The sequence below is a fragment of the Rana temporaria genome, chromosome 7 (genome assembly GCF_905171775.1).
Source record: "Rana temporaria chromosome 7, aRanTem1.1, whole genome shotgun sequence".
Taxonomy (NCBI): domain Eukaryota; kingdom Metazoa; phylum Chordata; class Amphibia; order Anura; family Ranidae; genus Rana; species Rana temporaria.
In genome coordinates this window covers 69,207,400-69,230,019 of record NC_053495.1, presented here as the reverse complement: position 1 = coordinate 69,230,019, position 22,620 = coordinate 69,207,400, and the positions used below count along the sequence as shown (strand labels likewise).

Here is a 22,620-nt window from a genome sequence, read left to right as displayed (position 1 = left end):
ATGACCAAGTAGGGAGCCTTGCAGGACAAGGCCGCCAGTTCAGACACCCATCTGACTGAGGTAATTGCTACCAGAAAAACCACATTCTGTGATAGAGTCAACAAAGGGATCTTTCGAATGTCCTCAAAGGGAGCGTCTTGAAGCACCGAGAGGACTAAATTCAGGTCCCATGGGGGCAGTGGACGCACAGGAGGGGCCATATGCCGAACCCCCTGCACAAATGTACGCACCAGGGAGTGCGCCGCCAAGGGTGAAAGTAAACAGCTAGAGCCGAAATCTGACTCTTACCGGTACTTAAGGCGAGAGCCTGATCCACTCCACGCTGTAAGAACAGCAGAATCCGGGGACACCACGTATGTACAGGGATGCCATTTCATCTCTTCACACAGAGATGTAGGCCTTCCACGTACAATGGTAAATCTTTCGTGAAGTAGACTTCCGCACACGCAGCATGGTAGAGATCACCGAGCCCGACAGGCCACGGTCCTTCAGTACCTGGCTTTCAACAGCCACGCCGTTAAAGCCAGCGACTGTAAAGCAGGGTGGAAGATCGGACACCACGACAGAAGATCTTCTCTCAGGGGTAGACGCCAAGGGACATCTGCCACCAGACGCACCAGGTCCGCGTACCAGGAGCGGCGCAGCCAATCCGGGGCGATCAGGATTGTTGGAATCCCCTCGGATTCCACTCTGCGCAGCAGGCGAGGAAGAAGCTTCAGAGGAGGGAAGGCGTAGATTAGACGATAGTGACCCCAAGGTGCCACCAACGCATCCGCCCATGAGTCCTTTGACCTGGCCACGAACCGTGACACCTTCCGATTGAGACGGGACGCCAGGAGGTCCACGTCTGGAGTGCCCCACTTTCGGCACAAACTCTGGAACACCTCCGGGTGAAGTGACCACTCTCCTTGGTCTAGTGTTTGGCGACTTAGGTAGTCGGCTTGCCAATTCTGTACTCCTGGAATGTATACGACCGACAGAGCCGTAACGGACCTTTCGGCCCACCGAAGGATGTGCGCGAATTCCATCGCTGCAGCTAAGCTCCGTGTGCCTCCCTAATGATTGACGTACGCCACGGCCGTGGCATTGTCGGACTGGATCCTGACAGATCCAGGGACCATCTGGCAAGGCACAACTTGATTGCTCTGAGCTCCAGTACATTGATTGGAAGACGGGACTCCTCCTGAGTCCAGCGCCCCTGGGCTGACTGGGTGACCCAAACACACCCCCAACCAGAGAGGCTGGCATCCGTCTTGACCACTGTTCAATGGCACGGCAGAAACGACTTTCCGGTCCGAAGCACCGGAGACGTCAGCCACCACACCAGGGAGGACTTGACCAGTTGACTCATCCGAATCTGATAATCCAGAGACGAAGGGAGCTTGTCCCATCGTGACAGAATTTCCTTCTGTAGCACCCGGGTGTGGAATTGGGCGTACGGGACTACCTCGAAAGAGGTCACCATCAGACCCAGAACCCTCATGCAGAATCGAAGATTGTAGTGTCTGAAGTTTCTCCGTTGGGAGAAAAACTCTCGCCTCCGAGGAATCCAGGACAAGCCCCAGGTATTCCAGCTGCTGAGACGGTACCAACACTGACTTCTGGATATTCAGAAGCCAGCTGAACTCTCGGAGAGTCTGAAACGTGATGGACACATCCTCTTCTAACTCTGAGCTTGAAAAAGCTCTCGGAGAAGGTCGTCCAGTTATCCTACGATATCGATCCCACGCTGCCTCAGCAGAGCTAGAATCGGGGCGAGCACCTTGGTTAAGACCCGTGGTGCCGAGGCCAGGCCGAACAGGAGGGCCACAAATTGAAAGTGGTCCTCTCCGATCGCAAATCGCAGAAACCTCTGGTGCTTTGTGCATATGGGGACATGTAGGTATGCGTCCATGATGTCCAAGCACGCCATAAAGTCCCCCTGATGGAGCGCTACCACTACCGAGCGAATCGACTCCATCCTGAATTTTTTTCACTTTGACAAAACAATTGAGGGCCTTGAGGTCCAAGATTGGATGGACCCCTTCCTTCTTGGGGACTACAAACAGATTGGAGTAAAACCCCTGAAACCGTTCCATCGAGGGAACCGGCACAATCACTCCCCTGACCAGTAGATCCTGGACAGCTCCCGACAGATCCGACGATCCGGAGGAAGCTGGAGTTTGGAAGGAAAAAATCTGTTTGGTGGACAAGAGAAATTATCTTTTTCCCCCGAGGAAACCACCTCGCAAACCCAGCGGACGTAAAGAAGAGACCTCCACCGAGCCGCAAAGCCGGCCCCCCACCCGAGCGGGGGCAGACCTTCATGCGGAAGCAGGTTTGTTCGCAGGCTTGTTAGGCTTGCGGTACCAGGTGCGCTTCTGCCCTGCAGCTGGAGTTTTAGCACCTTGAAAACTTTTTCCTGCCGCACTGGGCGGGCAAAAAAAACGCTTGGGGGCAGTAAAGGAGGGCCCTTGCTTACGGCTCCTTGCCCTTCCCAGACTGTGGGAGCAGTTTGCTCTTGCCACCTGTGGCATCCTTTATGATGTCATCCAGGGACGCCCCAAAAAGACGTTCACCCTTAAAGGGCAAATCCACCAAAGCCTTCTTTGAGGACTGGTCCGCTGACCAACACTTCAGTCACACAAGGCGATGTAGTACCACCGCGTAGGCGGAAGCCCTGGAGAACAAAGGTAAAGTATCCAGGGCCAACTCACGGACAAACTTTAGGCCCTGAACCAACTGTTCAGCCAGGTCTACACAGGTCTCAGAAGCACTCTGCGCCTCCAGCTCCTGTAACAAGACCTTTGCCCGTTCGGTAAGTGTCTGCGAACAGACTACTGTGAAAATAGAGCGGGCCACAGCCTCCGCTCTCCTATCTGTGGGGTCCTTAAAGGCGGGAGCCCCTTCCACAGGAAACGTAGTGGCTTTGCTCAGTCTGGACACAGGGGGGTCCATTGACAGAGGAGAGACCTACTTTATAAAAAAGTCCTCCTCAAAGAGATAACGGGTCACAAACAACAAAAACTTTCTGCGGCTTATCCCATTCCTTGTACAACAATTTGTCCAGATATGGAACACAAGGAAACACTTTTGCGGTGCGGGGTGGCTTGCAGAACCCGAAAGGGACCGGCACATCCAATGCCTCCGCCAAATCCTCAAGTTTTTGAGTATCCCGCACCGCAGTGATAAGAGCTCCAACAAATTCCTTATCATGCGCTGACCCTGAAGCAGAGTCATCCTCACTGTCCGCGTGGGCCAAGCCTGCATCATCTGACATGACAGAACCAGAGCCAGACGCAATAGCAGGGCCTAATTCTGTGTCAGAGACATCCCCAGCAGCAGGCGCAGGGAGGGGGGCGCTTTTTACCCCCCTTCTGGCCACTTGTCGCTTCAATCCTGGCGAGAAACGCCTCAAGGACTGCTGTCATCGCCTCTACAGAGGCGGCAGGGGCACTAAGGGTTAACTCAGGCATGGTTGGGGTAGAAGCCTCTTCCTCAAAGGGAGCGTCTTCCATGTTGACCCACCGCTTATCCCTTCTTAGTACTGCAAGGCAGACACCCACCGGTCACCCTCCCGGCTGCAAAACAGAGCAGGGGGCCCCCAGGGAACTCACCACCCGCCCGGTTGTATTGTTAGCTGAAGCGCTGAGAAGTGTTGGCTGCGCTGCGCTGTCCCTCAGGAAGTGATGTGCGGGCTTTTGCTGCGCTATTTCAGGCACTAGAGGCCAAGACTTTTCCAAAATGGCCGCCATATGCAGGAAAAAACAGCATGCGGGCCACAAGAAAATGGCCGCCGACCTATGCAACCCGCGTCCGTGGCAAAATGGCGGCCATACACGCATTTAAAACACAGTGACACAGCAAAAAAGACACAGCCCAGCACATACAGCAGCTCCCCCAACAAAAAAACAACAGCACCTCACAGTACATGGACCCCGGTAGTGACAGAGAACCCAGGAGGGCCCCCCCCCTTACAGCCGCCACCCAGCATGGGGAAGGAGGGAGAGGAAGGGAGAGAGGAAAGCAGGGCGGACCCTCATTCGACCTCCCCAGGGAAGCACCAGCCATACCACCTTGCCAGGGCAAGGGGCCACTACTTACCTGTCCTGCGACACCGGCTGGAGGCATTCCAGACAGAACCAACGTCCGCTAAACGGCATGGCTGTCGGCCAGACACACTGTGACAAAGCCACAGAGACCAGTCATATGTGCGCCCTGGAACATGTAGTTCCCCGGCCACCCCTGGATCAACGGGGCATGTCGTGGACAACCCAGAGCTGACAGAATATATATGAAAATGCACTAACACCTGTTTCAAGAAAGTGACAAAATATATATAAAGCAGCGCTTGTGAAACTAAAAAATTAAAAAATAAATGTGAATAAAAATATGCACAAAATCACAATGTAAATGGTAATTGAAAACTCATTAAAGTGAAAAATAACCATACATGAATGTTCAAGCGGATAACTAGTGTATCCAAAACCGTGAAAAAAATGTGTTTAAAAGTGACAAAAATAAAGTTCATAAGTGTTGGTTTCTTCCTCAAATTTCTTCCACCACACCACAGTGTTCAGTGAATCCTCCACCCTTCAGAAAAACGCACTCACCAGAACGATTGGCCTCACACTCTCGTGTTTGGCGTAAAAGCTTAAACCAGGACCAATCAGATATATTGATAAGAGATCTGTTCCATAATGGTGCAATCCATAATTGTGTCCACATAAATAATAAAAGAAAATCCACAATAGTGTAATACTGTAAACCAGTTTTTAATAAAATCATGCGTAAAATCTCCAAATAATACACTCTCAAACTCTTTATCCAAGCATTAATCACTCAAAATCAAAAAAGTGAAATCCAAAATTCCTTGTTAGTGAGTCAGTGGTCACGGCGGACCCTCAATCAGCTTTAGAAGTACTCACAGCCCTTGGACTGTATACGATCTTCCCAAAACTCATTCCTTATCCCACAGCAAGCTTCAAAACGCCACACTCCAAAGAAAATCACGTTAGTTCAGACTGTGCTAGGATGACCACGCCCCCGACATGTTTCGTCATGTGACTTATCCATGGGGTTGGTCATCAATGTCTAAATCCGCCCTTTTATACTTAAACAAAATAAGCAAGTGCTCTCATTAGGGAGAATGCGCGCGCATCCCCGAGCCGCTGCAATCGGGGATGACACGCATTCAAAGCCTCATACAATAGAGGCATCCCCAGCCACACCCACTGAACTGCTGCACCCAATCGTGAGCGATGGCGGGCAGCTCTCACGAGAGTCCCGCCCATCCTACGAGTGTAGCGTCTACTCGAAGTGCGGGTCCTCCCCCGCCCAAATGACTGACAGGCGCGGCGTCACTCTGGAGCGCGTTCCCAATACGTGATGTCCGCAGCTTCCACTCAGCTGATTGAGTGTCCCCGCAACCCCGAGTCACCTCCTGGCATTTCCTGCAGCTCATGTTATGTTGTTCATATTACTAGAAGCTTAAACAAACACAGGTTACACACAATAGCCAGTTAGGCTGAATGGCTTGAGCAATAATTATGCAATATATGAATATATTTCTGCTTATTACCTAAATAGCTAAAACATTTTAAAATTAATAAAAATCTTATAAAAATAGAAATTAGCATATACTTTAATACTCGGTGGGTGATACCAAGTTATAACGGTATGTTTATGCATGCATTCTACTGTAAAATGATTATGAATAAAGTTATATAATGACACATATATACATATAAACTATATGTAAGGGTAGTGTATGTAAGTGTCTGTATACAGCATGATTATCACCAACATTACCAAACTTTGTTTACCATTGTATATAATTAATAAAATAATCTCATTAATTTAAATTAAAATCAAAACATTCCTGTTAAATATTGTACCTCATACTTATATAAAAATGACATAAAAATAGAAATTAAAAATGAAATGATAAAGTAGATAATAGAAAAAATAGCATATCTATCTCTGGATGACCCCAAAACATATGTGGATGTAGTTTTCAATTACTTCAGACCGAGCTCAGTACATTCCTATGCATTATTAATGAAGCAATTCAGATCCACCTCTATATTAAGTCCCCTTGGAAAAAGACACTTTAAAAGAAAAATCCATATGGTTTCACGCTGGGAAAGATCTCTAACCCTATTCGATCCCCTTCACGTAGGGTGCACGCAATCAATGCCACTAAATTGGGCAAGAGATGGATCTTAATTATGTTTCTCTTTGAAATGTACTGAGACGCTGTGGTATTTAAAACCTTTCTTGATATTTGCAATTTGTTCAGCAATGCGTATCCGCAAAAGTCTTTTGGTTCGCCCTACATACAGTAACCCGCAAGGGCACCATAATAAATAAACAACATGTGTGGTATTACACGTGATGAATTCATTAATGTCAAAAATGCTTCCATCACTGCCCGTTATTTGTCGTTTACCCCTATTGTGTATTTTGACTGTTCGACAACAAATACACTTTCTGCATGAGAAAAAACCTTTAACTACTTGCCGACCGCCCACCGCCGTTATACGTCCTCACTTTAGAGATGAATATCTCAGTAGCGGCAGCAGCTGCTGCCACAATCGAGATATTCATCTCTTCTGTGGGCGGCCGTGTTAACGATAATGGCGGTCTCCGCGGCGGATTCGCCGCGAGATCGCCGTTATCGGTGGCGGGAGAGGGGCCCCCCCTCCCGCGCCCTCCGCCGCTTACCGTAGCCGTCGGTAGCGGCGGAGGAGATCGCGACCATCCGGCAGCTGAGCGGGGACGAGACTGAAGGAAAAATCTCCTTCGCCCGTCCCCATAGCTCCGCTGGGCGGAAGTGACGTCAAAACGTCAGTCCCGCCCAGCGTCTTAAAGAAACTTTTTTTTTTTGTCATTTGAAAAAAATAACATTTCCAAATTTTTTTGCATTTAAGCCCAAATATGAGATCTGAGGTCTTTTTGACCCCAGATCTCATATTTAAGAGGACCTGTCATGCTTTTTTCTATTACAAGGGATGTTTACATTCCTTGTAATAGGAATAAAAGTGATAATTTTTTTTTTTTTCAGTGTTAAAAATTCTAAAATAAATAAAAATAAATGCGAAAAGCAAAAAATTTTTTTTTAAAGCGCCCCGTCCCGACGAGCTAGCGCGTAGAAGCGAACGTATACGCGAGTAGCGCCGACATATGAAAACGGTATTCAAACCACACAAGTGAGGTATCGCCGCGATCGTTAGAGCGAGAGCATTAATTTTAGCCTTAGGCCTACTCTGTAACTCCAAAAATGCAACCTGTAGAATTTTTTAAACGTCGCCTATCAAGATTTTTAAGGGTAAAAGTTTGACGCCATGCCACGAGCGGGCGCAATTTTTAAGCGTGACATGTTGGGTATCATTTTACTCGGCGTAACATTATCTTTCACAATATATAAAAAAATTGGGCCAAATTTATTGTTGTCTTATTTTTTCATTTAAAAAAGTGAATTTTTTCCAAAAAAAGTGCGCTTGCAAGACCGCTGCGCAAATACGGTGTGACAAAAAGTATTGCAATGACTTCCATTTTATTCTCTAGGGTGTTAGAAAAAAATATATATAATGTTTGGGGGTTTTAAGTAATTTTCTAGCAAAAAAAAAAATGGTTTTGTCTCGTAAACACCGACTCTGAAAAACAGGCCCGGGGCTAAAGTGGTTAAAATCAATTTGCAAAGTCTGTTGATTAGGTGGATCCAGAATTTTACGGACCACCTGATCCCCAAAGTTCGGTGCCCTTCTATATATAAACCGTGGTTGATTCGAACTCTAAGAAATTGTCCTTTGGGTATATTCTTAATCCACGCTGGGTGGTGCCCACTTCTAATCGACAGGTAACCATTACGATCCGTGGGTTTGAAGAAAACTTTCGTTTTCAATTTCCCTTCAACCTTTTCTATGGTGACATCTAAAAAGTTGATGGACCGATTGCGGATTACATGTTCTAGTTTGATATTGTTAGTGTTAATATTGAAGGTTGCCAAAAACTGTAGAACTTCAGCTTCTGGTCCCTCCCAGATAAAGAAGAGATTGTCAATGAATCGTCGGTAGTAGATCAACTGGGTTCTGCGATTCAAAAAAATTCAAGTTAGACTCACTGGTAACTTGTTTTCCAGAAGTCTTTCAGGACAGCACCTGAGAGATAGTGACTCCTCCCTCTTCCTGAGGAAACCCCTTCTTCCAAATCTTTAAGTGGAGGTCCCTCCCCAGCACATTCAGTTGTCACAGAGAAACCTCCGGCCCCGGCTGGAACACATAAATACATACGTTAGTCACAGCATAGTATATTCCAGTCAATAGGGCGGGTCGTTGCTGTCCTGAAAGACTTCTGGAAAACAAGTTACCGGTGAGTCTAACTTGAATTTTCCCAAGGCGTCTTTCAGGACAGCACCTGAGAGGATAACAGTGACTTACCACCTTAGGGCGGGATGACAGCTTGTAGGACCTTCCTGCCAAATGCCTGATCAGCGGCGGAAGTGAGGTGCAACCTGTAGTGACGTACAAACGTGCGAAAGCTTGACCATGTAGCTGCTTTGCAGATTTTTTCCGGGGTGGCACCAGCTCTTTCTGCCCATGAGGTTGCCAGGGCTCACGTTGAGTGAACATGGATCCCTTCTGGTGGCACCTCGCCTGCATGTAAGTAAGCTTCTCGAATGGCTAACTTCGAGCATCTGGCCAACGTCCCCTTTGACGCTTGGCACCCTTTTTTGTTACCTCCAAACAAAACAAATAAAGATTCTGCCCGTCTGAAGCACTTCATTATTTCAAGATAACATAACAACGTCCTTCTAACGTCTAGCATATGGAAAAAAGTATTTTTCCCCCCCCGGGATTTGCGCAAAAAGTAGGAAGCACAATATCCTGGGAACGATTACTGACTGAAGCTACCTTTGGTAGAAACTTAGGATCTGTTCTAAGCACAACTCTATCATCAAACAAAACTAAATAAGGTTCCCTTAAAGACAGGGCATGTAACTCACTAATCCTGCGTGCTGAGGTCACAGCGACCAGGAATAACGTCTTAAAAGGTAAGGTCTCGAAGAGAGCTCTCCTTTAAGGGTTCGAATGGCTTACCAGCCAAGGCTTTCAACACGATCGAGAGGTCCCATCTCGGGAAGCCCCTCACTTGGGATGGCCTAGACCTTGATAAGGCTCTGAAAAATCTGACTACCAAAGGCTCTGAGCCTACCGTTTTTTCTAGAAAAAACGTTAAAGCGGAAACCTGGACTTTTAGAGTATTGACTGCTAGTCCCTTATCCGCTCCCTCCTGAAGGAATTCCAAGATGGATTTAAGATCGTTAGGATCTTGACCCGACAAGGCACACCAGCTGGAAAAAACATTCCACACCTTCGAATATATTGCCCTTGTCACTTTTTTTCTGCTGTTTAGTAGGGTAGACACTAACTTGTCCGAAAACCCCTTCTTCAGAAGTTGTCTCTCAGACACCAAGCCGCTAGGGAGAGTCTGGAGGCTTTCGGAAGACATACCGGACCCTGCATCAACAGATCCCGCCTGAGCGGAAGACCCCAACATGGTCCGGATGCCATCTTTAGGATCACCGAGAACCAAGCTCTCTTGGGCCAGTATGGAGCCATCAAAATGACTGGTGTTTTTTCTCTCTGTTTCTTCCTTAATACTAAGGGGATCAATTGGAACGGGGGGAAAGCATAGCAAAGGCGATATTTCCAGGGATGCGACAGAGCATCTATCCCTAGGGATCCGTCCAGCCTGCTTAGGGAAAAGAATTGTGGCACCTGGGAGTTCTCCCTCGAGGCAAAGAGGTCTACCTCTGGGAGACCCCACCTGTCGCAGATCTCCCCAAACACTACTGAGTTCAGAGACCACTCTGCTTCCCGCACCTGATGTCTGCTTAGATAATCTGCTACAGTGTTTAGGGACCCCTTTAGATGTAGCGCTGACAGGGACTGAAGGTTCTTTTCCGCCCTCCTAAGGAGGGCGGATGCCAGAGTCAGCAGGGTTCTGCTTCTCGTGCCTCCCTGCTTGTTCAAATACGCTACCGCCGTAGCGTTGTCCGATAGTACCTGGACATGATGGCCCTGGAGTACTGGGGAAAAAATTTCCAGAGCTAAGGCAATCGCCTTCAACTCTCTCCAATTTGAAGACTGACCTGCCTCTTCCTCCCCCCAGGACCCCTGGATGAAGTCCCCCTGTAGGTGGGCTCCCCATCCAGATGCACTGGCGTCCATGGTCAACCTTTTCCCCACTGGAAAAAAACACTCCAGACCCCTCGAGAGGACCTCCTGACTCTTCCACCAATAGAGAGATCTTTTCACTCGGGTCGGGATCTTTATTAGGGTGTCCAGGGAGCTGACTTTGTGATCCCAGGACCTCAAAAGAAAAATCTGTAAAGGCCTGAAGTGCAGTTTTGCCCACTGAATAGCCGGCATGGTTGAGGTCAACACCCCTAGAGCCGACATCACCTGTCTTATGGATATAGGCTGGTTTGACTGCAGCCGCCCCACCGCGTCCTGAACCAGTACTTTTTTGTCTAGGGGAAGGAAAATCCTTTGATTTCGAGAGTCCACCTGGTAACCCAAGAAACAAATTTCTTGAGACGGTACCAGAGATGACTTTTGAAGATTGAGGATCCAACCTAGCGACTCCAGGTGACTTCTCGCCTTGGTTAGATCTTCCAACAATCTCGTCTCTGAGGGGGCAAAAAACAAAAGGTCGTCCAGATACGGCACGACCGCTATACCCTGTAGACGCAGGGCCAAAGCCTCCGCCATCACCTTGGTGAAAATCCAAGGGGACGACGACAGCCCGAAGGGGAGGTCCCTGAACTGTAGGTGATGAATTACCCCCTCCCTCTCCACTGCTAGTCTGAGGTATCGCCTGTTCCTGAGACGACTGAGAAGCGGAAGCTTGACTGGTGGCCGGAGAAGCTAATGAGTCACGAAAAGTTTGAAACGTGGCACACAGCTCCTTTTTCATTGAGTTAACCAGCTCTCCTCGTATAGAGGCTGATTCCTCCCTCACTAAGGCATCAATACATGCACCGCAGAGAGATTTCTTCCAGCCTTCCCCCAATTTGGTTTTACATGTAGGACACCTTCTCTTAGTGTCCGCCTTGACCTGGGGGAGAGGAAGAGAAAGAAAAACATAGGGAATCCTAGTGAGACCTTGTCCCAGCAGATGGACCCCCCCCCCACCGAGGTGCACTAGGAAAGAAAGGTGAAATATTTCCAGTGCCCAGACAGGCCCCTAAGCCACCAAAGGGGGAAAGAGGAGACTAAAGCAAAAAAGGCTACCCTTAGGGAAAAAACGCACTTACATTGCTGCTTCCCGCCGAGGTCTTGCTGGTGCCTGTGCCTGTCCCCACCGCTGGCGATTCACCGTCCATGGCAGACAGCCACACTACACCTGTGGCTTTGCGGAAATAGGCACCAGCCACCGCCCTACCCCTTACTCCTTGTAGGCGCGCCGGAAATGACGCGCCCTCCTGGGGACCGCCCAGCTCAAAAAAAAATCTGGCGCCGGGACGCCCGACCATCGCAGGCCGCCGGGGGTCCTTGGCTCTCCCCGAGCACCCGGAGGAAGGGGAGCCCGAACGCTACCTTGCCAAAGTGGATGCGTCGGGAGGGCGGACAGTCTCCATGGCCGCAGCCATAAAAAAGAAAAAAAGGTAAGGAAAAAAGCCGTCCCCCAGGCGAAAATGAAAGATACTGGCTCCTTCCTAGAAGGTGTTCTCTCCGGGCCGGAGGAAACACAAAACTGTATGTGCTGGGGAGGGACCTCCACTTAAAGATTTGGAAGAAGGTGTTTCCTCAGGAAGAGGGAGGAGTCACTATCTCAGGTGCTGTCCTGAAAGACGCCTTGGGAAAATGTGCCTATCCTCCCACTCAGCCATGAACAGGTTGGCGAGGCTGGGGGCAAACTTAGCCCCCATCGCCACGCCAACCTGTTGGGAAAAGAAAGCATCATTGAACCAAAAGTAGTTGTGCACAACTACTTTTGGTTCAATGATGCTTTCTTTTGATGATCTCTTCTTTATCTGGGAGGGACCAGAAGCTGAAGTTCTACAGTTTTTGGCAACCCTCAATATTAACACTAACAATATCAAACTAAAACATGTAATCAGCAATTGGTCCGTCAACTTTTTAGATGTCACCATAGAAAAGGTTGAAGGGAAATTGAAAACTAAAGTTTTCTTCAAACCCACGGATCGTAATAGTTACCTGTCGATTAGAAGTGAGCACCACCCAGCGTGGATTAAGAATATACCCAAAGGACAATTTCTTAGAGTTCGACGAAACTGCACAGAACTGAGTGACTATTACATGCAAGCAGAAGTGTTAAAACACAAATTTGTACAAAAAGGATATGAAGAATCTGAAATGAACAATATGATTCAACAAGTGGGTGAGATCCCCAGAGACCAATGTCTTAAGAAGAAGGAACCAACTACTGTGAATAACCAACATCAAGTGGGATTGTTATCAGGGTTCCATGCCCAGTATAGGGATATAGAAATGATTTTTTTTAAAACATTGGTATATCTTGGGCAAAGACAGACATTTGGGGGAAATTCTGCCGAATCAACCACGGTTTATATATAGAAGGGCACCAAACTTTGGGGATCAGGTGGTCCGTAAAATTCTGGATCCACCTAATCAACAGACTTTGCAAATTGATTTTAACGTTTTTTTCTCATGCAGAAAGTGTATTTGTTGTCGAACAGTCAAAATACACAATAGAGGTAAACGACAAATAACGGGCAGTGATGGAAGCATTTTTGACATTAATGAATTCATCACGTGTAATACCACCCATGTTGTTTATTTATTATGGTGCCCTTGCGGGTTACTGTATGTAGGGCGAACCAAAAGACTTTTGCAGATACGCATTGCTGAACACCTTGCAAATATCAAGAAAGGTTTTAAATACCACAGCGTCTCAGTACATTTCAAAGAGAAACATAATGAAGATCCATCTTTTGCCCAATTTTGTGGCATTGATTGCGTGCACCCTACGTGGAGGGGATCGAATAGGGTTAGAGATCTTTCCCAGCGTGAAACCAAATGGATTTTTCTTTTAAAGTGTCTTTTTCCAAGGGGACTTAATATAGAGGTGGATCTGAATTGCTTCATTAATAATGCATAGGAATGTACCGAGCTCGGTCATCTGAAGTAATTTTAAACTACATCCACATATGTTTTGGGGTCATCCAGAGATAGATATGCTATTTTTTCTATTATCTACTTTCTCATTTAATTTTTAATTTCTATTTTTATGTCATTTTTATATAAGTATGAGGTACAATATTTAACAGGAATGTTTTGATTTTAATTTAAATTAAATGAGATTATTGGATTAATTATATACAATGGTAAACAAAGTTCGATAATGTTGGTGACAATCATTCTGTATACAGACACTTGCATACACTACCCGCATGTATATATGTGTCATTATATAACTTTATTCATAATCATTTTATAGTAGAATGCATGCATAAACATACCGTTATAACTTGGGATCACCCGAGTATTAAAGTATATGCTAATTTCTATTTTTATAAGATTTTTATTAATTTTAAAATGTTTTAGCTATTTAGGTAATAAGCAGAAATATATTCATATATTGCATAATTATTGCTCAAGCCATTCAGCCTAACTGGCTATTGTGTGTAGCCCGTGTTTGTTTAAGCTTCTAGTAATATGAACAACATAACATGAGCTGCAGGAAATGCCAGGAGGTGACTCGGGGTTGCGGGGACACTCGATCAGCTGAGTGGAAGCTGCGGACGTCACGTATTGGGAGCGCACGCTTCACGCGCTCCAGAGTGACGACGCGCCTGTCAGTCATTTGGGCGGGGGGAGGACCCGCACTTCGAGTAGACGCTACACTCGTGGGATGGGCAGGACTCTCATGTGAGAGCCGCCCTTGATCGCTCACGATTGGGTGCATGCATGCATTCTCATTGTGCCATGATTAATGTGTGGGTTTAACGTGCAAAGATGCCTAATGCAAGGCATCTCCTGGCTGCTCTTCCCTCAGAAGAGGGGGGACCCTCGGTTAGGGGGGGGGATTGTCTGGTTTGGGGGTCAGGTCATCATGTATGTCAATCTCCAGGCCCCTTCTCACGGCGAAGTTGTGTAGCATGCAACATGCTCCGATGATCTGGCACACAAAGTTTGGGGAATACAACAGGGTACCCCCAGACTTATCCAGGCATCGGAAACGGGACTTCAGGAGGCCAAAGGTGCTTTCCACCACTCCACAGGTACGTGCGTGTGCTTCATTGTATCTTTGCTCTCCTGGGGTTTGGGGATTCCGGAATGGAGTCATGAGATGGGGTCCAAGTGCATATGCAAAGTCACCTGGAAGGGAAAAGACAGGAGGATGTTAGTCGTGCATGTGCCCCTCGTGATGTCTGCATCATGGGGGGGGGGGGGGGGGACAGTCATGCCTGACTCCCATGTCACTCACCAACCAGCCAGCTGTCCCCATATATGTTCTGTTCGAATTCCATTGGGATGGGGCTTTGACGGTATATGTAGCTGTCATGGCTGGACCCTGGGTGTTTGGCACGGACGTGCCTTATGAGGCATTGGGCATCGACTATAACCTGTACGTTGATGGAATGCCAATGCTTTCGATTGCGGTATAGGTGCTCTGTCTCATGGGGGGGCTGTAGTGCCACATGTGTGCAATCAATGGCCCCCACAGTGCGTGGGAATTCTGCAATTCTGTAGAAATCACGCATTGCCTTCACCCGCAGGTCCTCCTGGGTGGGTCTGATGATTTGGTTGGCCATGCGTCTGAGGATTGCGGGGATAACCTGGTGCACACATCTGCTAATGAAGGATTGTGCCATCCCAGCCACCACTCCACTTGTACGCTGAAAAGAACCACTGGCAAGGAAATGGAGTGTTGCCAGTACCTTGACCAGTGGCTACACTGCATGTGAGCGGTGTGTTGGGCTGGTGATGTCACCTTTCAGGGTTGTGGTTAATTCCATGATGGCAGTAGGGGTGAATCTGAATATGCGATACACCTCAGAATCACACATGCCAAAGACGTCTATGCGCAGTCGGTATATCCTCTCCCGTGCTCTCCTCCTCCTCCGTTCCCTCCTCCTTCTGCGCGCATCTAAAGCCAGTAGTATAGCTATGACCATGGATGCCCCTGGCATGTTGGCATACAGATTGTTGTTCTGCAAGTGTGGCTGCTCAGCTCGTCCCTAACGGTGTTGCTTTAGCTAACATGCACACGTCTGGTGCAAAGTTAAAGCTGCTTTTATGAGGGGCAACTTTAGACCGGACGTACAGCTGATGCGCACCGCGCGAAGCCTGCGCCGGACAAACGTACTTTTGTGGATCGCCGTATCTCCCTCATTTGCATAGCAAAACAATGGTGCGTCTAGCGTATTTTTGCGCCCACGATGCGCCGGTGTAAAAAGATTACGTCGGTCGGAAAAATCTGGTTTTTAGGCGTATCTCGTTTTGGGGAATACGGCGCGAAGATACGTCGGCGCATATTTACACTCGAGATTCGCCGGCGTAAGTGCTTTGTGGATCTGCCCCACAGAATATATAAAAATATTTTTTTTTTATTATTTATAGCAATTTTAACTTTGACCATGAGCCACATAGGTTTTCTTTTTTAGCCTTTTAAACTTATTGCCCATGGGAATATACTTTGCAGTGAGTTCACATACAGTCTTTTTGAAGAATTCCCATTTCTGTCCTGTGTTAATCGATGCCAATATTCCCTCCCAGTCTAAGTGCTGGAGAGCAGTCCTCATCCTTGGAAAATTTGCGCTCTTAAAGTTAAGTGTTTTTATCTTACCATATGCGTTTGTTGCTTACAGCCAACACTAAATGAAATCGTGTTATGGTCACCTCTACCCTGATGTTCCTTTATATGAATATAAGTAATAAGCTCTGCATGATTTCAGATTACCAGGTCCAGCAGAGCGTCATTCCTAGTCGGGGCCTCAATAAACTGGACAATAAAATTGTCTTGCAATAGGTTTATAAATCTTTGCCCTTTAACTGTCCCAGCCCTTTCTATCTGTGCAAGGAGCCTCCTCCTCACTAACCCTGGGTGGTCTATAAAAAAATGCAATGACAACCTTTGTAGTACGCACACCAATGTACAGTTCCACCCCTATTGCTTCAGACTCATCACACTCTCCATCAACCAGGTCCTCTTTCACACTCGCTTTGAGATCAATTCTCACATAGAGAGACACCACAACCCCTCCATATTACCCTGGTTCTCCGTAAGAGCATAGCCAGGAATATTATTAGCCTAGTCACGAGAAGAATGAAGCCAAGATTCAGCAATACCAATTGGATCATATTTCTCCTCGTACAACAGAGCTGCCAACTCACCTATTTTGCTTGGCAGGCTTCTGGCATTGGTGAACAAACACTTTAATTCATTGTCACATTTTGCAAAACGTATGTTGCATATTTTCTATTTTAGTACAAATAGTATAATTTACAATGGTTGATTGCAACATTGGAACCTTCATATCATCTGCCATAGCCCTCCCCCATCTTTCCCTATTCCACCCACCAAAAGGGGCTCACCTTTGTCTGTCCCATTTTAATTTAATTCACCCTCCCCCACAATTCTAGTTTAAATAGTCCTCCAGCCTTCCCATAAACCTCTGCCCCAGCACAGTAGACCCCCTTCCATTTAGGTGCATGGTCAGATTATGTTAAACGAAATATTATATACAGTATGTAAACAAATAGAATTGAGATGGATGCAATCATTAACCCCATCTATAAACCAATGGATTAGAGCTGTTAACAAGATATTAACATATGAGAACCATCTTTAGCATATAGGTGGCACCCCAATGAAAAGCCAGCCCAGTGCTCTAAAAACCCAAATCCCTCCTTAGGCTGCATTCACACCTCGGCGTACTAAATCGCGGCGACAAAACGCCGCGATTGTGAATGCAGCCTTCACCCACTCTATGGAGATGGTTCACATCTCCTATGCCGAACGCCGAAAGACGCCTGAAAAAAAGGTCTGGGACTTTTTTTCAGGCGACAGGCGGCAGGCGTTCAGCGTTGAGATGTGAACCATCTCCATAGAGGGCAATGTTACATCATCCCTCTGGCGTGTCGGGGAGGCAGCGGGCGTCACACTACAGGCGACAAAACGCCTAGGTGTGAATGGGCTCTTACATTAATATTTTTTACAAATTATATATTTTTTTGTTATTTTTTAACATGAACATACAAGGGTACACAATAAGTACTATAAAATATGTGGTGCAATTCCCCTATGACTCTAGATAAAAAAGGAAAAAGGAAACATAAAAGTGAATTATTAGAATGGAAGACAAATGTAAAATAAATTGTACAACCTGTGGGTGAACTAAAGGGTAATAATGTTGAAACTGTATTAAGCTTGCAGTGAACGGTGTATGTAGGAAGAATTAGTGTATAGAAATAATGTGTATATGCTTTGTTGCAAACTTATGTAATTAAAAGTAAAAATAATTTTAAGTATATATATATATATATATATATATATATATATATATATATATATATATATATATATATATATATATATATATATATATATATATATATATATATATATATATATTTGAAATATTTTATGGAGCGGATGTGTAAAGATTGTGATACCTACATGTTGGGCTTGCAATATGCATTGCCTGACTATACACAAGCTGTACAACATTTCCTTCAAAAAAAAACCTGTTAGATGTACACATTTGATTATTTTATTTCATGTGACATAAAAAAAAATCATCAGATGAGCCATTCAGAAACTCCCTCCAGTTTCACTGACAGGCATTAACCTGCTTATTAAAGCGGTTGTAAACCCAGAAAAACACAAAAAAAACCTGCAAGACAAAAGGCATAATGAGCTAGTATGAATAGCATACTAGCTCATTATGAATTACTTACCTTCGATCAAAGCCCCCGCAGCGACCCTTGTTCCTCTCCTCCTCCATGATACCTGGAGTGACTGCCAGGTATCACCGCTCCGGCACTGCGACTGGCCGGAGCGGCGATGACGTCACTCTCGCTCATGCATGTGGAACTGGCACCATCCCCTTGCATGCGCGCGGTCTCGGCACTTTCCCATTCAAGACCCCGCGGGCTCAGTGTGCCGTTGTCTACGGTGCATGCTCAGTGACAGATTTTTGCAAATATCTCCTTAACCATGCAGGTTAAGGAGATATTGCAAGCACCTACAGGTAAGCCTTAATGTAGGCTTACCTGAAGGTGAAAGTAGTATCAGAGGGTTTACAACCACTTTAAGAGGAATATTTAACTGCTAGAACGGAGGATAATGGAAGGAATGCCCTAGGTGTATAGAGGGTACACAGATGCATGTACAGTATATTTGTGAAATAGACATAGGTGCACATAGATTGCACACAAATGCTGGATATTTGCAATGTATACATCTTTCCTAATCTTCTATGAACAGAAGAATGTCATATTGTGAAGGGACTCGTAGGTTTCCTGGTAACTTTATTATTTTGTAGATACTTTGTTGGACGAGGGTCATCTGTTGCTGGGATCCATTAATAGCCACAATCTCTGGGAAAGGAACCAAGGTTGTCTGCATTTGCTTGAAAAGGTTGCGTTCTACACCCACTTCCTGTTTTCACTATAGTTCCATATATTATTTTATACATGCCCTATACTGGCAGCACTCTGGACCTGTAGAGCACTCTGCCAACTACACTGTGCTGCTGTACCAAAGGTGGGTGCTAAAACGCAAAGTCTAGTGCTAGGGGTAACGTTACGGGCCAGCCATGCGTCGGAGTCTGGGTACAGTTCTCCGGGTAGCGACTGATCCTGAAGCTGCAATCCTATTGCTGCTGTGGTGTCGATGCAGCCAGGGAAGAAGGGATTCTACATGCGAAGAACCAAAAACAGTCTTCAATCTTTCAACATAATCAGCATATTAAGCCAGAAACCTGCTCTCAGTGGAAAGGACACTAGCAAAAATAATGTAAGAGTGGGAGGAGTTATATGTTCTATGCTAAAAACTCTGCTTGGTAGTGTCCTCACCTGAAGCTGGCAGATTTAAAATGTGTCTGTGTCCTGTACTGTGCAATTAACTAAAATATACGTGAACCACCAATCCACCAAGAGGATTTGTGAACCTGTATAGCTAGCTAGTCCTATGAGTTCCAAACATCGTAGACTTGCAGTTCATTCATTCTTCAAAGTCCAGCTTTACGGTTTGATTGGTCACCTCTCTTAATAGAGGGAGCGATGTAACTTCATTGTATAACTAGTGAGTGTAGGGGGAAAACTCACAAGAATATGAAAAGCTGAACCAGGAAATGAGGGCACCATATACAAAGCTATGTGATGTGATAGACATGCAAACAAAAGTGTGGATGAACATGATTAAAAAAGTAATTACCTTTCCTCCACCAATACCCATGCCACAGTTGTTGAGCTTAAGTTCTTGCAGGGTAAAGCATGCAGGACTTTTGAGCAGCGCCTCAAACCCTCGTACACCATCTGGGCCAAAAGCATTGTCGCTCAGATCAAGCTCTGTCAGCTGAGCACCTGCTGTCATCAAAGCTTCACCCAGTGAAATCTAAAAGAAACAGACAAACACTTAGCCTAACAATATAAAATCTATGATGTCCCAGGGCAGTGATTTTCAGTACCAAGACAAAAGATTAAAGAATATGTTACCTTAACATTTCATATTCCTGATACACTGGAGATCAAAAATAGAGAACAATTTGTGAACAATTAATTTTTTCAGAAATCATTTTTGTTGTGGCTATATTATGCCAATAAAACAGTGTTTTTAAAAATAACTAAGCCACGTCAACAAAAGAAAATCTTTACGTTTTAGAAAACACATTGATCAAAATTTGAGAACAATAATGACTGTAGCACGGAGAAAGATTACAACTAGAATTTCTGAAGGCTGCAACAATCAACAATTAGTAGGAAGTGTACAGGCCCTTGGCTTTGAATGACTTCAACAGCACATTTGAGGCCAGAGGACATCACTAGTCTATCACTGCTCTGGTGTGATTTTGTTCCACTCTTCTTCCAGTCTCTTCCACAGTTCATGACTGTAGTGGGTTTCTTGGCCATAACTTTGTCGGCAAAGATTTTTCCAGAGGTTTTCTATTTGGTTTAGATCAGGACTCTGGGCTGGCCATTTCATTATTGCAATGTTTTCAGCTTTAAGGAACTGCTTTACCCGTTTTATTGTGCGAGAGGGGGCATTGTCATGCATGAAAATTGCTGGCTGATTCGGTGATGAATGCAGGGAAGGAACCACATTTTGTCTAAGGTTCTGATAAACATTTGCATTTACTCTGCCATGTAGTTGTACAAGAGGCCCAACTCCTGCTGCAAACCCCCCCCCCCCAAAAACCATGACACCCCCCTCCCCTCCACTGACTTCTTTACACACTTTGGGTTCAGTTCAGTTTGATGAACAATGTTTTCCATCACCCAAATAAATTAAACTTGCTTTCATTACTTAAGTGAACTTAGAACCAGTTCTCCTCTGTCCACACAACATTCTCCTCAGGAAAGGCTAGTCCAGCCTTTTGATTCGTTCTGCCAATGAGAGGTTTAGTCAATGCAGAGTGGGCTTTCAGTCCAAATTCTCCTAAACGGCGAGACACTGTATAACGAGACAGATCTTTACTATGTTCAGCACTGAACTGGTGAGCAATCACAGCTGCAGTGTTGAACAGACTAATCATTGAGATTCTCTGCATTATCCTGTCCTCTTGCATTTGTCTTTCACGGACCACCAGCCTACTTGGGGGACTTGAATGAGTTTGTGATGTTGTAAAGATGCACAATTCTAGAGATCACAGATTTGTAACTACAAACTTCTCTTGCTATGGCTGAAAGGGTCACCCCTTTGGCCTTCATCTGGACAACCTGCTGCCGGAGTGTTTCAGTCACGGTTCACCATCTTGCAAATTCAGTGAAAACTGGAAAGTTAGGCTGCCAGTTAAATAGGGGTTGTCAGATAATTGAAGAAATTAGCACAAGGTGCCAGATTAACACCTATAACTGGGAGGATTCCAAAAGCGTTTTCTAAATTTTGATCAATGTTCTTTTTCAAATCTCATTGAAGTTTTTTATTCTGTGCTTCAAAATATATGTAAACTCATGAAATATGCTTAAAGGATAAGTCAGCGCTAAAGATGTGCACAATTGATTAAAAAAGTGAAAAATTAACACAATGTGAATAAACTCTGTGTGGAGACAACATAAGCAATACAATAATATAGTCCGTGAAAGAACTTCGCGTTTCGGCTTAGAGAGCCATCAACAGGGGCCCGAAAATGCGCCGGGATGGCATTATAGCACCCCATACTGCTTTTATCGATATTTATTGTTCACGTGATCTTTTTTATATTTTGTTCATCAATAAAACCTGTCATGGTTTTGTTTTGACCTGCACCATCTGGAGCATTTCTTTTTCTTTTCCACCATTTGCTTCCACCTCGTCATACGAGTGCATTAAGGCTTTCAACCTACGTCCTGCTATTGAAGTTTCATCCACCCAGTTCCTGTGACCAGAGACCCTCATTGCATCTAACGTGTCCGGCCACCACCATCTGGGGAGTTCTTCTACGCAGAGACCCAGGTCTGTTGAGACCACTACGCTCATGAGACTTACTGTCCAAAAAAAACAGTTAAGTCCACACCATCCTGTAAGAGTACCTTTACTTACTCATCCCTTCATATGATGCCTTGTTTATCCCTTCCGTCAACTGTATATCCAACCATCATAACTATGTTTCCACACATCAATTTCTTTATGAAATTCTAAGTGCGAGAGGCGCATGCATGGGGTTTAGCTGATCGGTCATGCCGAGCTAGAGCTCCGCTCTGTGAGGGAGAAACACCGCAGACAACCGGCGGCCAGCGAAGGAAAAAACGAGCAGGCTACAGTGACAAAAGCTCCGGGAGGTGAGGGGTATCAAACAATACCAAAATGGTGTTAGGGGGTGCCAGGAATAAGCTTAAATCGAACCCCTGTAGCGCAGCCCAGCAAGCAAAGGGCACAGCAAAAAAGGCGCAATCCACCTCAGCCACCTCAGAAACGCTCCTCACAGGGAAGGATAAAAAGCGCTTAACAAAGCAAACTAGAAAATGCATTTCCTGAGGAAAATGCGCGTGGGAATGCTGAATAGCTGAATTGCTGAGCCCGCGCCAAAGCCATTCACCATAACCACTACACTATCTTTAGGACACACAGCTCCTTTCTCTATCTGCAAAGTAGAGAGTGTCCTGACTTCCTGGTCGCCCCTCCCCCCTCAAGAGGTCCCCCCCCCAGGTCAGTGAGGAGGAATATTGCACTGAGGTAAAGGAAGCCATTTATGGAAAGAAATACCATTACAAACGCTTTTAATTCACAGACCAAATACATGAATTAAGCCTTCAAACAAAACGTAATAAATCCACAACCGTACATGCGATCGATACAGCGACTTCACCGTTTGAAACACAAGGCTTTTGTGAACGAATCGGTATAAAATTTATGTTGATAAACTTAAAAATGTGGGAAGGTCAGCGATTTAAAAAAGAGTGTCTTTGTGTGTTTTGCTGGGAATTTTTTAGACGTTATAAC

At 45.7% G+C, this 22,620-nt stretch overlaps 1 protein-coding gene across 2 annotated transcripts in view; it reads right to left on the bottom strand.

Annotated features, from left to right (window-relative positions):
- Nucleotides 1-22,620, bottom strand: part of RANGAP1 (Ran GTPase activating protein 1) — a 218,029-nt gene that overhangs the window by 106,807 nt on the left and 88,602 nt on the right. For both annotated transcript variants that reach the window (XM_040359566.1, XM_040359567.1), the window contains exon 5: nt 19,417-19,596. In XM_040359566.1, coding sequence (XP_040215500.1) covers nt 19,417-19,596 — 180 coding nt within the window. The remainder of the gene's footprint in view (nt 1-19,416; nt 19,597-22,620) is intronic.